Source organism: Heterodontus francisci, chromosome 19 (genome assembly GCF_036365525.1).
Source record: "Heterodontus francisci isolate sHetFra1 chromosome 19, sHetFra1.hap1, whole genome shotgun sequence".
NCBI classification, from domain to species: Eukaryota; Metazoa; Chordata; class Chondrichthyes; order Heterodontiformes; family Heterodontidae; genus Heterodontus; species Heterodontus francisci.
Window position 1 is genome coordinate 77,820,532 of NC_090389.1, and position 22,934 is coordinate 77,843,465.

General features: G+C 43.2%; 1 protein-coding gene across 2 annotated transcripts in view; it reads left to right on the forward strand.

The window, feature by feature from the left end:
• Window positions 1-21,703, forward strand: part of mon1a (MON1 secretory trafficking family member A) — a 31,397-nt gene extending 9,694 nt beyond the window's left edge. For both annotated transcript variants that reach the window (XM_068052052.1, XM_068052053.1), the window contains exons 2-6: window positions 1,402-1,547; window positions 8,127-8,579; window positions 9,213-9,978; window positions 11,860-12,007; window positions 17,872-21,703. In XM_068052052.1, the coding sequence (XP_067908153.1) occupies window positions 1,421-1,547; window positions 8,127-8,579; window positions 9,213-9,978; window positions 11,860-12,007; window positions 17,872-18,012 (1,635 nt within the window). In that variant the 5' untranslated portion in view covers window positions 1,402-1,420 and the 3' untranslated portion in view covers window positions 18,013-21,703. The remainder of the gene's footprint in view (window positions 1-1,401; window positions 1,548-8,126; window positions 8,580-9,212; window positions 9,979-11,859; window positions 12,008-17,871) is intronic.
• The last annotated feature ends 1,231 nt before the right edge of the window (window positions 21,704-22,934 follow it).

A 22,934-nucleotide genomic window follows, 5' to 3' on the forward strand; every position in this document is an offset into this window, starting at 1 on the left:
CTTACCCATTGTCTCTCGAGACAAGGAGGCCAAAGAAGAATAAGTGTTGTCCTGGAAATGGTAACGTGGTATTTTTCTTCTTCCCTTACTCCTTCGTGCTGGAGAATAACAACTTGTGTTGAGAGATGGTTCCACAGGGCACAGTGGTCCTTGGTCATGTTCTTATTCTTGTGCATGTCTGAATAGGGAATATCTGTTGGTTGTTTGACCATGGGTCCATCACAGTGGGTCTGACCCTTTCCTTGCCTTTGTAGTTTTGGCAGCGCTAACTGGAGAACAAACTGGACTGGGAATCCTGGCTGGATGTTTAGGTTTTCCTTTTCCTGCTCCAGGGTTATTGAGACCAGCATATTCATTGGATGTATGGCAGAGGTCAACATAGACCAACAATCCAACCGGTGATGATACTGGTCTGTATGGAGCAGTGCCACACCAGGTGATGCTTACTGAACCACACAAATTGTTCTTCAAAAAACCAAGAGATGCCTAATATAATTACCCAGTTATTCCAACATGGCCATTTGCTTTTTCAATGAACAGTACAATGTGAACTTCCAGATTAAAATTTTAATCCAGTTTGTACTGACCATAGGAGCAAGGCACAAAATTGCCCCAAATTTGGTGATAATTGCCACTAAATTGGCAGCCTTGTCTAGTGTGTGGAAACTGAAAACTGGTGTAAAAGGGGCTGACGAAAATTGTTGGGGCAGTTTACTCTGCAATTCACCCATACTTGGGAGAACTTGATGTGTAAATTTACATCTTTTCATTTTGGTGAGCAAATGATTCCCTGATATTGGAGAAAAATGTTGCATTACTGAGGTAAAAAGAACTAATACATTTTCCATACACAAATAAATCAAGAAACTTAACCCTTCTTCAGCATCTCTATGCAGATTTTGAATTGTCTAAATGAAAAAAATAGGACTCTATCTATTCAAATTGGTACATAACCTTAAAAGTTTATAAAACGGACATACATGTACCCACATTCTCATTGTAGCTATATTGCATGTTTTAAAATTGATGCTCAGAGCTATTCTGGGAGCAGTCAATTGGTATTGAAATCCGAGTAGTGATGCCATGAAGTTTTGCTTGAGTCATCTCAAAAGTAAGGAGAGAATGGGCAGTGCCTGTCTCTCATCATATCACATTTAGAATTATGTGAGCCCTGTAGATTTAACTGAGTATCTCTGGGATAATGCTGGAATACAGACGAGCTACAGAAGCGATTTAAGTGGAATATGACCCCATTACAGTCAGTTCCATCACCTCTTTGTCATTAATGTGGTATCTGACCTTTCTAGCTCTGAACGCTCATCATTTCCATGCTTATTAATTAATTTTATTATATAAATGAACTCTTCCTTTAACAGCTGATGTCCTTTTGCTTGTCTACAGTCACCCAAGGAATGAGAATATGGAGGCCGATGTTCACAACAGGAAAGTACCTTGGGAGGTCAATGGTTCCTTGGCCCCAGCTGAGCTCCAGCGCAGTAACAGATCGGAGAGCCCCACACCTGGGCTGGTGGAAGGCACAGAGCCAGGTAAGAAATTCTTATCTCGAGCAAGGAAAAGAATGAGCAAGAGAGAGATGGAGAGAGCAGTCAAGGTTCTTGTTTTGAGAATGTGGATTGTGTCTGACAGTTAAAACTGTACTTTCTAACCCTTCTTTTGAAGAAGGTTCTTGTTGGTTTACTTTATGCATTTTTGTTGCACACCTCATCAAAACCTGAAGAGAATTGTCATATGAGAATAATTTCTTTCTACTCATTTTCTCCCTTCCACCCCCGCCATATGCCATTGTTGTTCGCTTTCCTGTATGTTGCCTAATTTGGCCATTATTCTAATCGTGACTCTTGAGAGCGTTGGGCAATTGCACCAGAGCCTGACTCTCTCCCTAAATCCACACACTTGCAAGTCCAGCAGGGCTTGTTTGATTACAATCAGGAGCAGGAAGCCATTGATTGTCTCCCTCCCTAATCAGAGTCAATTGTGTTGCCCCAACTGAGACAGGCTAATCCAGCAACACTGAGAATCGAACCAGGGACCTTCTTGGACTGTATGCCTTCATTATTCTGCGTCTGCTGACAAATTAATTTCTTTAAAGTGCCTGTAGGTGCACCCCGGTTAAATAGGAACATAGGACTTGCTAGACAAGATAAGACCAAGATCCATCTAGTTCATCTTCTACCATCCAGGTAGCTGCATGATGCAACAATAATGGAGTTGTTGACTAATTATAGCAATCAGTCTCGGTCAACATAAGGTGAGGAAAACCTCAGTGGTGGAAAGCTTTGGGAAACATAGGTCCAGTCATCTGTTTGTCCCTCAGCCAAGCATGCTGCGCTTACCACATGTCATGTCTCAAAATACTTACTGGTCTGAATTTTATGAGCCCTCCGGTGTTGGGGGTTGTGGCGGGGGTGGGCCCGGAAAATTTTTCCAGTAGAGGCCCGCCATGTCCTCCGACGCTGAGAAGGCCCCGCTGTATGTTACTGGCGGTGGTGAGGCCTTGGTGCGGGCCCCCTGCTGCTTGGCAGCGGGGCCTTCATCTTAATATGCAAATGAGATTAAAATGAAAGAATAATTACCTGCCTTGTAGAGATGGCCGTCCCATGCCGATATTCCAGCCGGCCGGAACTCCCATGCCCTCGGAACTCCATTTGGGGTTCCGAGGCGTGATACCGGTGGGAGGGGGAGGAGTGAAAATTTCAGGGAGTGGGGTGGAATGGGGAGAACTATTGCAATTGGTTGTAGGGATGGTGGGAAGGGGTTGAGGGTCAAAGGTGCTGAAGGTGGAGAGGTGAAAGGTAAGCATAGTAAAAAGTGATTTTCAGGGGGGATAGGTCATTTTATTTATGGTGAACTCACTGGGGGTGGGGGTGTGAAAGGGGATTCAAAGTTTAAATAACATTTTATATACAATTTTCATCCAGCGGGACCTTAAAAAATTTAAATTAAACTGCAGAACTTGAAGCCCTTTAAAAATGGTGCTGGTGCCAGCGCGGTGATGACAGACACTGTTGCTGGGGACGATGGGGGTGCCCCCTCGACATCATCGGGGTGGCCATTCTGCCTTCTCCATTTAGATGAGCACCCGCACAACGTATCGCAGGGGCTCAGCGACGGTGCATCCGCGCCAGAAGACCACCAACTTCAAATTTGCGGCGCGCTATTAAAATTCAGCCCACTGTATCCCAAAATTAGGGACATCCCATTTAAGACGGAGATGAGGAGGAATTTCTTACCCGAGGATCGTTAATCTTTGGAATTCTCTACCCCAGAGAACAATGGAGGCTGGGTCATTGAAACCATTCAAGGCTGAGCTAGATAGATTTTTGATCTACAAGGGAGCCGGGGGTTATGGGGGGCAGGCAGGAAAGTGGAGTTGAGGCCATGATCTTATTGAATGGTGGAGCAGGCTCAAGGGGCCGAATGGCCGACTCCTGCTCCTATTTCTTATGCTCTTATGTTGAATGAAGGAATGCAGGGCGTAGGAGGTAGGCACTGGATGTGGGGCTATTAAATGCAAATTTTTCTTTCTCCCTTTATGTACTGCCTTTCCTGACCACCGGATGTCTCAAATGCTTTACAGCCAATGAGTACTGTTTTAGAAGTGCAGCCACTGTTGTAATATAGGAAACGCAGCAGCCAATTTGTGCACAGCAAGCTCCCACAAACAGCAATGTGATAATGACCAGATAATCTGTTTTCTGTGATGTTGACGGAGGGATAAATATTGGCCAGGACACCGGGGATAACTCCCCTGCTCTTCTTCGAAGTAGTGCTATGGGATCTTTTACAGCTACCTGAAAGGGCAGACAGTGCCTCATTTTAAAGTCTCATCCAAAAATTACACCTCTGACAGTGCAGCACTCCCTCAGTACTGCACTGGAGTGTCAGCCTAGATTTTTGTGCTTAAGTCCTGGAGTGGGATTTGAACCTACAATCATCTGACTGAGAGGTGAGAGTGCTACCAACTGAGCCACAACAAATACACAATTAATAAAAGCAAAATACTGCGGATGCTGGAAATCTGAAATAAAAACAAGAAATGCTGGAACCACTCAGCAGGTCTGGTAGCATCTGTGGAAAGAGAAGCAGAGTTAACATTTCGGGTCAGTGACCCTTCTTCGGAACTAGCAAATATTAGAAATGTCAAAGGTTATAAGCAAGTGAGGCGGGGGTGGGGCAAGAGATAACAAAGGAGAAGGTGTAGATTGGACAAGGCCACATAGCTGACCAAAAGGTCACGGAGCAAAGGCAAACAATATGTTAATGGTGTGTTGAAAGACAAAGCGTTAGTACAAATAGGGTGTTAACAGACTGAAGGTTGAACAGCAGCAAGTACAAACATGAAAAAACACAGTGGGTAAGCAAACTGAACAAACTGAGATGAAATGAAATAAACATGAAAAAAAAGTTGTAAAAAATGTAAAAAAAATGAGAGCAGGGGGGAGTGTTGAAGTGTTGAGGTTCCTCCTCTCTCCTCACTATCCCAGGCCCCAAACACACCTTTCAGGTGAAGCAGCGATTTACTTGTACTTCTTTCAATGTCGTATACTGTATTCGCTGCTCACAATGTGGTCTCCTCTACATTGGGGAGACAAAACGCAGACTGGGTGACCGCTTTGCGGAACACCTCTGCTCAGTCCGCAAGCAGGACCCTGAGCTTCCGGTTGCTTGCCACTTCAACACTCCCCCCTGCTCTCATGCTCACATCTATGTCCTGGGATTGCTGCAGTGTTCCAGTGAACATCAACGCAAGCTCGAGGAACAGCATCTCATCTACCGATTAGGCACACTACGGCCTTCCCGACTGAACATTGAGTTCAATAATTTCAGAGCCTGATGGGCCCCCCATTTTACTTTTATTTTTAGTTATTTTTTCTTTTTTACATTTTTTACAACTTTTTTTTCATGTTTATTTCATTTCATCTTAGTTTGTTCAGTTTGCTTACCCACTGTTTTTTTTTCATGTTTGTATTTGCTGCTGTTCAACCTTCAGTCCGTTAACACCCTATTTGTACTAATGCTTTGTCTTTCAACACACCATTAACATATTGTTTGCCTTTGCTCCATGACCATTTGGTCAGCTATGTGGCCTTGTCCAATCTACACCTTCTCCTTTGTTATCTCTTGCCCCACCCCCGCCTCACTTGCTTATAACCTTTGACATTTCTAATATTTGCTAGTTCCGAAGAAGGGTCACTGACCCGAAACGTTAACTCTGCTTCTCTTTCCACAGATGCTGCCAGACCTGCTGAGTGGTTCCAGCATTTCTTGTTTTTAAATACACAATTAATATTAGTCCCCGTTTTCCTTGCTGTGGTAGTTTTCCACTTCGTCGACCGGAAGTGAAGTTTGTTCTCTAGCAGTCGAACTGTCTGAGACTTCAGAGCAGATAGAGACAGGAATTAATTTATCCAAGGATAGACATTAAAGTTCCCCCATAGATGCTGAAAACCTGAAATAAAAGCATAAAATGCTGCAGATAACGAAAAGTGGTTTAAACCTGCCTAACAAAATATTGGCTGCAATCAGTAGCTCACAAACTTCTTGTCTGATAAAATGAATGAAAGGGGGAAAAAAATCACAGCCTGGCAAGTACCCAAATGGAAAATCTTGTGTCAAAAAATGTCATCCTTACTTTCAAGTAAAATGATATGTACATCCAGCTGTGCTACAATTTATTTTAAACTCATATGCTGAATTTATAAAGTGCTGACACAGTCAGCTATTGACTGAGCAGTGCACGCCCTTGACTCCTAATATCCCTGGTTGGTTCCAGAGGACAAAGTTCCTGTAGCAAGTACAAGTAACTACAGCTGGGCAGGGCACATTGGTTCATATCTCCCTGCTTAATAACATATGCGGATAAGTCGATTTATCAGAGTCAAAGAACAAAGAAAATTACAGCACAGGAACAGGCCCTTCGGCCCTCCAAGCCTGCGCCGATCCAGATCCTCTATCTGAAAACATTTAAACAATGGGAGATGGAGGAGAACCTTTGAAGGACTGCAGTACCTTGTACACCTTCTAGTATTTGGTTATAAAATGATACTGGCAGAAGCCTAGAAGCAGGCCCCTCTGTTGGGTGCTGGTTCGTGGTTTGTTTATGTAGAGGTCTGGTGCAACTAGGAGAAGAACAATGATTTTTAACTACATTCAGATATCATTAGTTAAGAAATATTTTTGTAGTAAGGGAGTGCAGAGTGGATAATGTCCTTTTGCCTCTGCAACCCAGGTTTGATTCAGAGACTGGTGTCATATTGCCACATGAAGTAAGTTTAGCCAATCTCAATCCCACAGTTAAATCCCATGATAGGTCCAATAGTATTGTGGTTATGCCATGGGATTTTTAATGATTCTGGTGTGCCTAAGTTCAAATCCCACCAAGGCAGCTGGGGAATTCAAATTCAGTTAATTAAATAAATGTGATTTCTTTTATTAAAAAGCTGGTATCAGTATGTAACTGGACTGTTCTAAAAGCTCTATCTGTGGTTGATACTTAACTCTCTGAAATGGCCAGCTAACACTCCGTTATCAAGAGTGTTCTCAAAGGGCAATTGGGGAAGGCTGATAAATGTTGGCTTTACCAGTGATAATCACATCCCATGACTGTATTTTTAAAAAAAGCAGATACTAATCCACCACACAACTGTCCATAATTTAAAATAATTTGGCACTGAAATGCCACATTTCACTTTAATGTCATAAGGGATAGCCATCATGGGAACAGGACAATTGAAGCTGGTGGAGTGAAGTTGCCTTTGGATCTTACCCTGGGTACAAGGCGAGGAAAATATTTCACTTCCCAGAATTGATATTCTTCCTCTTAACAACCACAATGCGTAACCCAAAATATGAACTAAATAAAAATGCACCCAAATGGTCTATGGATATAAGATCCCGAGTGTAAGTGCTTTTCTATTCCAGAAGGCCGTTGGTGAAGGATAGTACTGGAGCCAGTCTTCACTCTGTCTAACATTTATTTACAGAGTGAAACATTACAAGCATACACCTCCTAACTCCACTTTTTCAATAAGGGTCTCTTTAAATGTGCTTAAGTGAAACCCTAGTTAATGCCCTCCACCTGCATACAATTAAACATAATTATTATTATACAATTAACAAGTGCATCTTGCATGTGTGCACACAAGTATTTATTTCAAGCCAGTTGTTTACAGAGTAATGTCTTTCTGTTGTTGATGTGTGAGGTTATTTGCACCGAAGAATTGTTAACTGCCACATGATCACCGCCAGATTATTAAGTGACAATCCTCGATTTTCATTGCTCCACAACTTTCCGAGATCTCTGCGCTCCTCCAGTTCTGGCCTCTTGAGCATCCCCAGTTTTAAATGCTGCATTGTTGGTGGGCACGCCTTCAGGTGCCGAGGGCCTAAGCTCTAGAATTCCCTCCCTAAACCTCTTCCCCCCACCCCCCCCCCACCCACCTCTCTTTCCTCCTTTAAGATGCTCCTTAAAACCTACCTCTTTAACCAAGCTTTTGTTCATCTGTCCCAATATCTCCGTTTGTGGCTTGTTGTTAAATTTTGTTTGATAGTCCTCCTGTGAAGTGCCTTGGGCCATTTTTGCTATCTTAAAGGCACTATATGAATGCAAGTTGTTGTTGATAGCCAATATATGCTTAACAGGAAAATTTATTGCAGCCTTACACTTTTCTTCCAGATATTCAGTGCTTCACTAAAGCAGCTGAACTGCTTAATAAGATTGTAGCCCATAACTCAATCCCACTTTTATTTTTTATATACACTGGCTTTTCGTACCTGGCCCCTCTTTGACTTCTGGGCCTCTGCTTCTCGACCTGTGAACTCTATGCAAGATGTATTAATGCATTAATTAAAAGGACCACATTTGAAACTATTGTTTATTTCTCCAGGTGTCCAGTGTCCTATATATAATTCACCTGAATCCCATGATAAGATTACAGTCTGTAGCTCATTCCTAGATAGATATTATTCTATATCTAACAACCTTTTGAACCTCAAGTTACAAGATAGCCTGAAACACATGCCCAGTTAGTTATTATTAATTACCTACTGGAAACTACAAGGCAGGTACCAGACATTTATTTATATAGACATATTTCTTTGTTTAGGTGCTGGACAAGAGAGTTCAATGTTTGTCTACACAAGATCATATGAAGATCTGACTGCAGATGATGAAGTGAAGAGGTGTCTGGACAGCACTGACGAGGCTGCCACAGAGCAATCCCAAATTGAAGAGATCAGCAAAGATTTCAATGAGCTGAGCACACAACTGACTGGCGTTGTGATGGACGTAAATAAGGAGATGAGAGACAGCGACGCAGAGGCAGAAGGGTCATCCGGGAGGTCGCGCAGAGAATCGGTGCTATCGGAGAAGGAGGAAGACATAACAACTGATTCGTGGAGGCAGCACCGGAAGCATATCTTTGTCTTCAGCGATGCCGGGAAGCCGATTTATTCCCGTTATGGGACAGAAGAATCTCTTTCCTCCATAATGGGAGTGATGGTAGCACTTGTGTCCGTCATTGAGGCAAGCAAAAATGTAATCAAGTCCATCCATGCAGGTACGTTGAACAGTTTCAATTACTTTTTGTTGGGTCACACTCTTCCGTTTGAATTTGTATCTCCTCTGCTTATTCTTGCTATTCTCATGTACTGGACCCAGCAGAAAAGAGGAGTGGGCGAAAGTGGTGATGAAACCATATCCTTACCTAAATCCTCTCAATCCTTTGTAAAAATGTTGTTGAATGTCTTCTGCACCCTCCTCATGGCTTGAACACCTTCTGTAAAGTAAAACACCAAGAACTGGAGACGGTATTTTAATTGTGCCCTAAACTAACCAAAGTTGTCTGTGTGGCTCATGCACTTGAGCATGTCAGTGGGGAATAGAGAGACACTCACTACCTGTGAGGGCTGGGTAACCAGAAACAAAGGCAATGGCAGCCAGATCTGTTGTCTGTATTTCTAAAGAAGGAGCACCTTTCGCAGGAACATCACTGCCAGCACCTCTCTTCACAAGTACCATAGGCTTTAGTTACAGGCAGTACACTGGCAGCAGGAATTTTGGGGATGTTGAGCAGTCTTTTGCCATTTTTATCCAAATGAATTATTTATGTACAGTTGCCCAGAGCTGACAATCCTTGCCTTAATCAAAACAATGCATAGTGGATTGATCAATTCTACATTATCTTTTACAGAGGGTTACAAGGTGGTTTTTGTCCGCCGAAGCCCCCTGGTCCTCGTGGCTGTTGCCCGTACCCGCCAATCAGAGCAGGAAGTGGCTAAAGAGCTTCTGTACGTTTACTACCAGATTGTTAGTCTCCTGACTTTAACACAGCTCAACCGCATCTTTGAGCAGAAAAAGAACTATGATCTCCGCCGGCTACTCTCGGGATCTGAGAGGATAACGGATCACCTCCTCAATCTCATGCACAAAGATCCCAGCTTCTTAACGTGTGCAGTGCGATGCTTACCATTGTCTTCTTCCCTGAGAGATGTGATTAGCAGCAGCCTGCAGCAAGCCAAAGACAAAAGTCTCGTCTTCTCTATTCTGGTTGCCCAGAACCAACTAGTTACATTGGTGAGGAAAAAAGACCAATTTCTACATCCCATCGATCTCCATCTTCTCTTCAACCTCATCAGTGCATCCACCTCCTTCCGGGATGGAGAGGTCTGGACTCCGATATGTCTGCCCAAGTTCAACTCCAGCGGTTTCTTTCATGCCCACATCTCCTACCTTGATCAGGCAAGCAGCCTGTGTTTGCTCCTCATCTCCACAGACCGGGAGCACTTCTTCACCATCTCAAACTGTAAAAACAAATTTCTGGAGCGCATGAAGAGACGGAATACTTTCCAGACATTGCTGGAAGAGTTGTGGACTCCATCCTACAGTGTTTCTCAAGTGGGAATACCAGACCTGAGGCACTTCATCTATAAATCAAGAAGCTCGGGTCTGTTCACAAGGTAGGAAACCTGTTCATTTCTGCACCACAAACCTAGTTATCGAAATTATATAAAAGAAAGACTTGCATTTACATAGAATCTTTCACACCCACAGGATATCCCAAAGTGCTTTACAGCCAATGAGTTACTTTTGAAATGTAGTCACTGCAGGCAATACAGCAATCAATGTGAGCAGAGCAAACTGTCAAATGGATCCAAGCCAAACAGTGAAGAATAAAATTAGACGCAGATCCTTTTCTTGATAAGCACTTTATTGACAGAGCACAGCATTACACATCTCTGCCTTCTGTTCACCAATCCCCCTTGTGTCCAGCAGGCTCGATTTATATTCTATTTATAGCTGTTTATTTTTAACATAACCATTTACCTTTAACAACATAATCAACCATTAACACAAACTCCCACAAACAGCAATGTGATAATGACCAGGTAATCTGTTTTAATGAGGTTAGTTGAGGGATAAATATTGGCCAGGACACCAGGGAGAACTCCCCTGCTCTTCTTTGTAATAGTGCCGTGGCATCTTTTATGTCCACCCTTGAGAGCAGGTGGGGTTTTGGTTTAATGTCTGATCTGAAAGATGGTACCCTCGACAGTGCAGCACCACCTTAGTACTGCACTGGAGTGTTAGCCTAGATTTTGTGTTTGAGTTCGTGGAGTGAGGCTTGAACCCACAACCTTTCAATTCAGAGGTGAAAGTGCTACCCACCGAGCAAGTATAAATTAAGTGGGGTATTATTTTTCTCATCCAAGTGTGCTATCTTTAAACAACTCAGATCCGATGGCGCAATAGATATTGAAATGGGTTTTGGGCAGCCTCAGTCCAACTGAGTTAATGCAAGTTCCCCAGTGAAAAATTGCTTTTAGATTAACATTAATGGACTATCAATGCAAGAAAATATGAAATTGTAAGGACTCCACAAAGACACATTGAGAAGCATGAAACAGATTTGCTGTCGAGTAGAACTGGCATTGTAATGACTTTTTTACAGGGTTAGTCAAAGCATAGTGCTTTCATTGTTACTTTATCAGCAAGATTGCTGGATTATCCTCCGGGATAACAGCAGGTCAGGGAGAACTATGCACCATTTTCATTTTCCCTTGCTTTTTTCCTATTATGTTTGAGTAAATAACACACAAAACTTTTTTGAGTGTTTCCCCCCAATTTAATTAGGCAGGCTTCTCTCTCTCCATTCCCTCCATCCAGGGTATCTTTCTTTTTCTGAAAGTCTTCCCATTATGAATAATTGTTTTTAAACTTTTCTTGACTCTTTTGTCTGCCTGCTGGCTTCTCTGCTCTTTAGCAGTTTGATTCTGCTTCTGTTTCTTCCACTTCCCCTCACATTTGCAGCGGATCTCCATACTTCTAGCATCACCAGTAGCATGGGGACAATTTGCTTAGCCCTGACCTTTGATGAGCAGTACCATGGGAGAGCCACTAGCACCAGACATTTGAGAGGTTCCAAAATGAACGTTGTTATATTTGTCTGAAATGAGCAGGCAGAAACGTCCTTTTGAAGTTTTGAGTAGGTTTGGCCCCACTCCAAGACAACTTTGGTCAGTCTACTGGTAAGCATGAATGAATATTTATTTAGCACCTATTGCACCACTCGTTGCACTTCATAGTGAATTCGTTACTTCTAATGTAGATAAACATCTTGCACACAGCTAGTCCCCACAATGAGATGATGATGTACAAAGTTTTTCTCAAAAAAGAGAAGTTCTTTCTCCAAAATGGATTTGGTAGTTTAGTGGAAGAATTTTTCTGGAAACTCACACAGAGAAAAGCATGTCCCATTCTTGCTATGTCTTACCTGAAACGGTCTTGGCATTTTTGGATCCAGCGATGACATAAATGTTTTGTGCGTTTTTTCTTTGTAGCCCAGAAGTTGAAGCTCCTTACGTAGCCGAGGAAGAACAGGAAAGGTTGCTGGAACTGTATCAGTATTTGTATAGCCGCATTCACAACTCTGCGAGGCCTCTAAAGTACATCTACTATGCTGGAAACAGGGAGAACCTATTAGCATGGGTAAGAACAGAGGCTTGTAACATTCTAGTACATTACATCAAAGTTATAGCATAGCACAGACCATTCGGCAAAACGGGTCTGGGTTGGTGTTTATGTTTCACACAAACCTCCTCCCACTCCTCTTCATCTCACTCAATAAGACCCCAAGAATCTTAATCAGACCCCTCACAAAAAGAAATTACAGGAAAATGAGCCCCACTAGATGCCTCTCACTGACTTTGCTGGATCTAATTTAACAGCCATATGTACATTAATACAAATAATTTGTTAAAATTGTAATTATTTAAATAAAATGATTGCTGGGGGACTGAACAGACCGACGGGAAATTGGGGTTGATTCCAATATTTTTGCCTCTGGAATAGGATTTGGAATTGGAACCGAGCATCCAGTTGCTTGCCTTTACAACACCCCCCACCCCGCCCCCCTCTCCCTGCTCTCATGCTCACATCTCTGTCCTGGGATTGCTGCAGTGTTCCAGTGAACATCAACACAAGCTTGAGGAACAGCACCTCATTTACCGATTAGGCTCACTACAGCCTGCCGGACTGAACATTGAGTTCAATAATTTCAGAGCATGACAGGCCCCCCTCCTTTTTATTTTTAGTCATTTTTTCTTTTTTATTTCTTTATTTTATTTTAGTTTGCTTCATCATTCTTTTTTTTTACCATGTGCCAACCCACTGTTTGGGCCAGGGCTGTTCTTTTTTCTGTCAGTTAACACCCTCCCTGCACTAACACTTTGTCTTTCAGCACACCGTTTGCCTTTGCTCCATGACCTTCTGATCAGTTATTTTCTGTGACCTTCTGTCCTATCAACACCTTCCCTTTTGTTATCTCTTGCCCCACGCCCGCTTTATTTGCTTAAAACCTATTACATTTCTAACATTTGCCAGTTCTGAAGGATCACTGACCTGAAACGTTAACTCTGCTTCTCTCTCCACAGATGCTGCCAGACCTGCTGAGTATTTCCAGCATTTCTTGTTTTTGTTTCAGATTTCCAGCATCTGCAGTATTTTGCTTTTATTCTCTCAGTTAATGTTTTCAGAGTGAAATGCGGGCATTATCAATACAGTTCATAAAAGGCACGTATCTGTAGCACAAAATGGGGAATATTATGAGCTTCACCTATTAGAAGTGCAGCAATTTTGCCAACCTTCCTTCACCCCTCCCCCAATTTTAATTGTCAAGGGGGCGGTATGTGAATTTCCAACAAGCCATCTATGATGACATTACGAGCAAGGTGGACAATGGGGACCCAGTGGATGTGGTGTACCTAGATTTCCAAAAGGCCTTCGACAAGGTGCCGCACAAGAGGCTGCTGTATAAGATAAGGATGCATGGCGTTAGGGGTAAAGTATTAGCATGGATAGAGGATTGGTCGACTAACAGGAAGCAGAGAGTGGGGATAAATGAGTGCTATTCTGGGTGGCAATCAGTCACTAGTGGTGTGCCTCAGGGATCGGTGTTGGGACCGCAATTATTTACAATTTATATAGATGATTTGGAGTTGGGGACCACGTGTAGGGTGTCAAAGTTTGCAGATGACACTAAGATGAGTGGCAGAGCAAAGTGTGCAGATGACTGTGAAACTTTGCAGAGGAACATAGATACATTGAGTGAGTGGGCAAAGGTCTGGCAGATGGAATACAGTGTTAATAAATGTGAAGTCATTCATTTCGGTAGAAGTAACAGTAAAAAGGATTATTACTTGAATGGTAAAAAGTTGCAGCATGCTGCTATGCAGAGGGACCTAGGTGTCCTTGTGCACGAATCACAGAAGGTTGGTCTGCAGGTACAGCAAGTAATTAGGAAGGCAAATGGAATTTTGTCCTTCATTGCTAAAGGGATTGGGTTTAAAAGCAGAGAGGTTATGTTGCAGCTGTATAAGGTACTGGTGAGGCCGCACCTGGAGTACTGTGTGCAGTTTTGGTCTCCTTACTTGAGAAAGGATATACTGGCACTGGAGAGGGTGCACTGGAAAGATGTAGGAGCAACAGGGTGGTGGTGATAGGAGATTTTAATTTTCCCAACATTGACTGGGATTCACTTAGTGTTAGAGGTCTAGATGGAGCAGAATTTGTAAGGAGCATCCAGGAGGGTTTTCTAGAGCAGTATGTAAATAGTCCAACTCGGGAAGGGGCCATACTGGACCTGGTGTTGGGGAATGAGCCCGGCCAAGTGGTTGAAGTTTCAGTAGGGGACTACTTTGGGAATAGTGATCACAATTCCGTAAGTTTTAGAATACTCATGGACAAAGACGAGAGTGGTCCTAAAGGAAGAGTGCTAAATTGGGGGAAGGCCAACTATACCAAAATTCGGCAGGAGCTGGGGAATGTAGATTGGGAGCAGCTGTTTGAAGGTAAATCCACATTTGATATGTGGGACGCTTTTAAAGGGAGGTTGATTAGCGTGCAGGAGAGACATGTTCCTGTGAAAATGAGGGGTAGAAATGGCAAGATTAGGGAACCATGGATGACAGGTGAAATTGTGAGACTAGCTAAGAGGAAAAAGGAAGCATACATAAGGTCTAGGAGGCTGAAGAAAGACGAAGCTTTGAAAGAATATCGGGAATGTAGGACCAATCTGAAACGAGGAATTAGGAGGGCTAAAAGGGGTCATGAAATATCTTTAGCAAACAGGGTTAAGGAAAATCCCAAAGCCTTTTATTCATATATAAGGAGCAAGAGGGTAACTAGAGAAAGGATTGGCCCACTCAAGGACAAAGGAGGAAAGTTATGCGTGGAGTCAGAGAAAATGGGTGAGATTCTAAATGAGTACTTTGCATCGGTATTCACCGAGGAGAGGGACATGACGGATGTTGAGGTTAGGGACAGATGTTTGATTACTCTAGGTCAAGTCGGCATAAGGAGGGAGGAAGTGTTGGGTATTCTAAAAGGCATTAAGGTGGACAAGTCCCCAGGTCCGGATGGGATCTATCCCAGGTTACTGAGGGAAGCGAGAGAGGAAATAGCTGGGGCCTTAACAGATATCTTTGCAGCATCCTTAAACACGGGTGAGGTCCCGGAGGACTGGAGAATTGCTAATGTTGTCCCCTTGTTTAAGAAGGGTAGCAGGGATAATCCAGGTAATTATAGACCGGTGAGCCTGACGTCAGTGATAGGGAAGCTGCTGGAGAAGATACTGAGGGATAGGATCTATTCCCATTTGGAAGAAAATGGGCTTATCAGTGATAGGCAACATGGTTTTGTGCAGGGAAGGTCATGTCTTACCAACTTAATAGAATTCTTTGAGGAAGTGACAAAGTTGATTGATGAGGGAAGGGCTGTCGATGTCATATACATGGACTTCAGTAAGGCATTTGATAAGGTTCCCCATGGTAGGCTGATGGAGAAAGTGAAGTCGCATGGGGTCCAGGGTGTACTAGCTAGATGGATAAAGAACTGGCTGGGCAACAGGAGACAGAGAGTAGCAGTAGAAGGGAGTTTCTCAAAATGGAGACGTGTGACCAGTGGTGTTCCACAGGGATCCGTGCTGGGACCACTGTTGTTTGTGATATACATAAATAATTTGGAGGACAGTATAGGTGGTCTGATTAGCAAGTTTGCAGACGACACTAAGATTGGTGGAGTAGCAGATAGTGAAGGGGACTGTCAGAGAATACAGCAGAATATAGATAGATTGGAGATTTGGGCAGAGAAATGGCAGATGGAGTTCAATCAGGGCAAATGCGAGATGATGCATTTTGCAAGATCCAATTCAAGAGTGAACAATACAGTAAATGGAAAAGTCCTGGGGAAAATTGATGTACAGAGAGATTTGGGTGTTCAGGTCCATTGTTCCCTGAAGGTGGCAACGCAGGTCAATAGAGTGGTCAAGAAGGCATACGGCATGCTTTCCTTCATCGGACGGGGTATTGAGTACAAAGGTTGGCAGGTCATGTTACAGTTGTATAAGACTTTGGTTTGGCCACATTTGGAATACTGCGTGCAGTTCTGGTCGCCACATTACCAGAAGAATGTAGATGCTTTGGAGAGGGTGCAGAGGAGGTTCACCAGGATGTTGCCTGGTATGGATGGCGCTAGCTATGAAAAGAGGTTGAGTAGATTAGGATTATTTTCATTAGAAAGCCGGAGGTTGAGGGGGGACCTGATTGAGGTGTACAAAATCATGAGGGGTATAGACAGGGTGGATAGCAAGAAGCTTTTTCCCAGAGTGGGGGATTCAATTACTAGGGGTCACAAGTTCAAAGTGAGAGAGGAAAGGTTTAGGAGGGATATGCGTGGAAAGTTCTTTACGCAGAGGGTGGTGGGTGCCTGGAACGCGTTGCCAGCGGAGGTGGTAGACGCGGGCACGATAGCGTCTTTTAAGATGTATCTAGACAGATACATGAATGGGCAGGAAGCAAAGAGATACAGACCCTTAGAAAATAGGCGACATGTTCAGATAGAGGATCTGGATCGGCGTAGGCTTGGAGGGCCGAAGGGCCTGTTCCTGTGCTGTAATTTTCTTTGTTCTTTGTTCTTTGTTCAGAGGAGGTTCACTAGGTTGATTCCGGAGTTGAGGGGGTTGGCTTATGAGGAGAGACTGAGTAGATTGGGATTATATTCATTGGAGTTCAGAAGAATGAGGGGGGATCTTATAGAAACATATAAAATCATGAAGGGAACAGATAAGATACAAGTAGAGAGGATGTTTCCACTGGCAGGTGAAGCTAGGACAAGAGGGCATAGCCTCAAGATTAGAGGGAGCAGATTTAGGACTGAATTAGGAAGGAACTTCTTCACCCAGAGGTGTTAATCTATGGAATTCCTTGCCCAGTGAAGTAGTTGACACTTCTTCAGTAAATGTCTTTAAAGCTAAGGTAGATATCTTTTTGAACAATAAAGGAATTAAGGGATACGGTGGGAGCGCAGGTAAGTGGATCTGAGTCCACAAAAAGATCAGCCATGATCTTATTGAATGGCGGAGCAGGCTCGAGGGGCCGGACGGCCTACTCCTGCTCCTAGTTCTTATGATCTTATGATCTTGGTAGCGGAGGCTCTGTTCTGTAAATACAACCTCGTAACATTACCAGTGAAGAGTCCACAGTTTGGCATCAATTGTTATTAAAGTAAAAATATCAATTGGACCCCAAAGGTAGTTGTTGTGTGGAAAATGGAAATGTGATTCTACTGCAGTAAATGGCACTCTTTTAAGGATGCAATGGAGCATGTTGTTGAGGGAGAGTAAAGAGAGCATTACTCTGAATCTGGCCTGCGGTAAAAGCTGCCCCATGAACAATCGACTGGGCAACATCAAACAAGATTTACCCTGCACCTAGCCCGTGCAATACTTGATCTAGGAATGCTGGATGGGTAAATGTAGAGAGACTTAACTCTGAAGCCAATCTGCGTCGTATCTGTCCTGGGATTACAGAGGTAGAGTGAGCTATTTGGCACATCAAAGCAGAGGCTGTTTGGTGGGCAGTATCAAGACAACACTTCTGCACCTGACTTGCAATGGTGCCTCAGCTGGGAGCAGTGGATGGAGTCAGTGAAGAAGGTCTCTTTCTTTGTATTTAATCCCTACTCACCTTGAGCTGAGGGTGTTTGATGGGATAGTTGAAAAGAAGCTTCACGCTGCCTTCAACTCTTCATGCCCACCTCAGCTGGAAATGCTTAATGCCATCGCTTGAGACTGAGAAAAACTGTCAAAGCTACTTATATCGAACGGGTTACTGCTGGAGTCAAAGTAATGTCCATCAGAAACTCCAGGCTGCTGGGTCCTCCCTGAACACCCCTCACCTCAGGAGTAGTAGGGGGAAAGAAAAAGTTGAAATCAATGAAAATCTTAGCAAATGTAGACTGAATTTTGAGAGTTTTCTGTTTCCTAACTCCCGTCCTGTCCCTCACTCGCGTTCCAGGTTACGAGTGGATTTGAACTCTACATGTGTTTTAGTCCTTTGGGAACGAAAGCTACTGCTGTCGGTGCCATTACCAAACTAATGAAGTGGATCAGGAAAGAAGAAGACAAACTCTTCATCCTCAACCCAGTGACGTACTGAGACAGTGGCTGCGATCGACTGACTCCCTGTCTACTAAAAACATGAACTGTCTGATCAGTGAGAACTTGTGCGCAGGGAACTGAAAGTGTAAAGATCACTAATGTTTGTCGCAGAGTTTTTAAACAAAGTGTGAGAAACACGACATTTTCCACTTATAAAAACACTACTTCCAACTCAAAAACTTTACACCAATTAGCTGTCCCTGCCATTAAGAGTTTGCTACCCTCCCTCCCCACACCCCCACCCCCCCCTGAGCCTCCATCTTATACAGCCTTGAAGTCTCAGGGTATGTTTGGAGGTTCAGTGGATTCAGTGGGGCAATAAACAATCCCATAGGATTTGCTGTACTGATGGGAAATGCTCATTGCTTCAAGTTGGTGCAGAGTTCCTGGGACAATGCAGATTACTGGTGGGGCTCAGGGTTATCACCAGCAGTTACAAAACCCTGCACTGAAACTTGATCCATATGGCCAAAGCAAAAACCTCCAATTTTTTTTTATGCATAAACTGTCACAAAATTGGACGTGAATTTCCCGATCCTGGACCAGTGCACTTCAGCAAGGACTGAGCCAGTGAAACCCGAGACGGGGAGTGAAGCCAAGTCTGGTGGAACCTGTGCGGTGGGTCCTAGAATAGGAGCAGGCCATTCAGCCCCACAAGCTTGTTCCGTCAAAGTGCAGAGATTTCTTTTTAAGAGGAGGGCCTTACTGTAAGTTCCATTTCAACATAAACTTACGTTAAAAACAAGAGGCCTGAACTTTCTCTTCACTGATAAGAAGCCACTTGCAGTGGTACATAATACCTTAAAAGTAAATCTGTGTAAATTCTGATGGTTAATAAATCATTTATTGAAAAGCAATGTTAAAAAAAAGGACATTAATAGTAAAAAACAAAGGGAATCGCCAAAATGCCAGTATTTGCTGAACTGTTGTAGTGTTTGGTGCAAAACTTGTGGCGGAACCGGAGGGAGTTTCTGTTGATTAAAATCAGTGGAAAACTAGACAGTATCCAAAATGAGTTTATGATCCCTCCTGTGCGATTTTTATCTATACTCTGTGCCCAGCCTACAACAGGGAAATCTGCCCTAATAGATGATATGGCTAATATTTTGTCCATGACAACATCACTTTGCATTCCTATACCACCATTAATGTTGTGAAATATCCCAAGGTGCTTCACAGGAACATTATCAAGCATAATTTGATACCAGACCACACGAGGAGATACTATGACAGGTCAAAGAGGTAGGTTTTAAGGAGCATCTTAAAAGGAGAGAGGCGGAGAGGCAGAGGTTTAGGGAGAGAATTCCAGAGGTTAGGACCTTGGCAGCTGGCTGGCAATGGTGGAGCAATTAATATTGGGGATGCACGAGAGGCCAGACTGGAGGAGTGCAGATATCTCAAGAGGGTTGTAGGACTGCACATTATAGAGATAGGGAGGGGTAAGGCCATGGAGGGATTTGAAAACAAGGTTGAGAATTTTAAATGTTTGAATAAACAATAAACTGACTGAATAAATTAATTTCTGTTCTGTCTCTGAGACCTATAGGCATTACCAGCGTTTTCAGGGATGAACAAATTTAACAACAAGGTTAGGTTGGGGAACCTGGGGTTGTTCTCCTTGGAGCAAAGGGGATTGAGGGGAGATTTGATAGAGGTGTACAAGATTATGACAGGTTTATGTAAGGTAGACACAGAAAAGCTGTTCCAATTAACGAATGGTACCAGGATTAGGGGACAAAGATGTAAGGTTTTGGGCAAGAGATGCAGGGTAGATGTGAGAAAGAGCTTTTTTACTGAGTGGGTGGTAATGACTTGGAACTCGCTGCCTACGAGGGTGGTGGAAGAGGAGACAATCAAGATTTCAAAAGGAAATTGGATTGGCACTTGAGTTAAATAAACTTGCAGAGTGGGGGAATGGGACTGACTGGATTGCTCTACAGAGTGCTGGCATGGACTCAATGGGCCGAATGGCCTCTTTTCTGTCCTAATGACTATAAATGGATGGAAATTCAATCAGTGTGAAATGCATCCGCCGGTTTAGTTACATTGGAACCAATAGTAAGCATTTCTCTTGGCAAATAAAAAGACATTTATTTAAAAGATAAGCACAGATTCAAGAACTCTCTCAAGCAGAGTGTAAGGAGCAGCTGTTCAGATGGTTGAAAGGTGTGGGAAGTGTCAGCAGGTGAGAGGATGTTTAAGAACCAACAAACGTTCCTGAAGAGGACTTTTCATTCCATAACCTGAACCCTTTGAGTTTAAAGATAACATATTGCAGAGAAATGTAGAATTCCTAAAGTGTACAGGATTCATTATGAATGGACAGTATTCTCTACAGTCCTGGGTTACTTTAAACCAGCAAACAAAAGGTGGAATTGTTCCTCAGCTGTCACTGAGTTAAACACAACAGTCTGGAGCTTCCTTGGAGCTGCCCCCACTTCACCACCTTACCAGGGTTTCCATCACACTTTCTGGCCAAATTACAGCAGTAGAGAGGCAATTGTTGGTCACTGTTAAAAATAGCCCAGAAGGAATCTTGCATCTCTCCCAGGTACTCATTTCTTGTTGTTAACACTATCGCGTACAGCCATAGAAAGCTTGTCTGTTGTCCAGAGACTGTGCTGAAATGAAGGGCTTGGGAAATGACCCAGAATTCCAGTTCCAATCTCTTCCTTCCTGTCATCAGGGTCCACTGGAACTCACAGACTCACAAACTGGATGCAAGGGTCAGCCATCACCTGCTTGCCTTGACCTTTGCCTCCTGGCCACTTGTCAAGAATGAGCCAATTCTGAACAATGGGAATGATCGGGAGGAATCAGAATTCTCCATTGTTTGTATGGTGGATTTAGGCCAATCTCGGCTAATGTGGCTTTAGCCAGTAGTTACAGCAAATTGTAGCAAGCTTGTGTTTCTTGCTTAAATGTGCCATGGCTTGCTATAATTTTTTGTATGTTTTATTAGAGAGGTTATTCCCCAGGCTTTGGGATAGTGGTGAGGAGGGTGGGGGTGGTGGGGCGTGTTGGTGGTGGTGAAGAATCCTGCAGAAACAGGTTTATAAAAAGCTGGGACCCATGGATTAATTTAAAATGTTGCAGTATTGGTTTGTGTCAGAAGATGGTACTCAAGTTTCATAGCTCTCTGCTCCCACCTGCTGTTGATAGCTGGCATTACAGAGCATTTTGGGCCACTGCTTCCAAAACTAAAAACGATGCAGGCCTGAACTATTTAACACTGTGAAAAACGCTGAGATCTCAAGGTAAACAAACATTGGTACCAGACAGAATCTTTAATTTTCAATTACAATTGTTGGGGACTCAATGGTGCATAACTGACCGTGGAGTGGGTGGGCTTATGGGAGCAGGACGTTTGCCTGCAGAATATTAAGATTGTATTAAAATACATGCTGTTATTATACACACGTTTTCTAGACTCCTATTTAAAGATATACAAAAACTGGAAGAAATCTAATGTTACAGTAGTGTGTCAACTTTTAGAGGTCCTTGGTGACTGTGGAGAAATGCTCCCCCTGTAACAGACAAGAATTACACTTTCTGTAAATTGGGACATGTTGAAAATAACTAATTAAGGAGGATACAGATGTTTATTATTTTGCTTGAATTTATGATTATTACTTTGTGAAAAATGAGGGGGAAAATTGTAACTTAAATAAACGATTGCTGGAAAGAAATCAATAGCATTCATTTTCCCTTCAATTCTTTTGTGACATACTTTAAAAAAAAATGACAACTTTTATTAAACACGTTGCACATAGCAAAATACTCAAAGGCTTGTCGCCAATGGAAGGGTGATTACTGGGCAGGAGTTGGAATAATTAGGAGAGCTAAGCAAAAGGTGGGTGGTTGCAGGGAGGTTTGGAGCAAATGACAGGCAGTGAATCACCAGAGGCTTTTGCACTCTGGAAAATACAGCCAGTGAAGCCTCGGCTGCTATTTGTGCTTTGATTTCTTACCTGCTGGATTTTCTTTCCCATTCTTAGGGTGTGGACGTCACTGGCAAGGTCAGCATTTATTGCCCATCTCTGGCTATCCAGAGTTTGATGTAAAGGAGTGACTTGCTACGCCACTTCAGAGGGACACAGGAGCGCGCACACACACACACACACACACACATCTGCCCCAGTTGTCTTCATGTTAGCATTTCCGTCACTATCTCTGTCAATGTACTTTGATCTCTGTTACTCCTGTCTGTTTTTTGTTTGCTTTTGTCTCTGTTCTCTTCTTTTTCATTCCTCTGCCCTTGACTGTTGGATAGCAGGTGGTGACGTTCTGTGAAGGAAGTTGTTGAGAGCTGTAATTGTGCTGGTGGGTGCAGCACTTGGGGCCCAGACAGCTGAAAGCACAGCTGCCAATAGTTGTGGGGTCAGTGGTGGGGGGGAGGGGGGGGGAGTGGGGATGGGGCTGCATAAAATATAACAGCCAAAGGAATGAAGAGTTCGAGGTGGGGGGTGGGGTTGTGGGGAACAGATGGTTGGAGGAGGTTTCAGAGATAGGGAAAAATGAGGCTATGAAAGGGATTTAAATTATCTGATAATTCAATTATATAAACATTGCATTTGTTGTGTTATTTCTGTTACTTAATTCAGATTATGATATTATTTAGTGATTGCAAATCCCTGGAGCCAAGTGACAGCCCCCTCATATGCTGAATTTAAGGTGATTGGTCTGCCACTTAGTCTGTAGAGGGGACACCCCTCGGTAATGTACAGCATTGTTTGTGTCTCTCCGCAAATGCATAAGGGGTTTGTACTGAGGAACCAGTGGTGGAGGTTGGCTGCGCAGGGACCCTGGCTTGTCCTGAACCTGTTTACCAAGGATTGTTAAAGCTCATTTGAGTTGCTTACTGGTGCCACGTACTTAGAGTCAGAGAGTTTAGAGTTTAGAAGGAGGCAAATTTAAAAA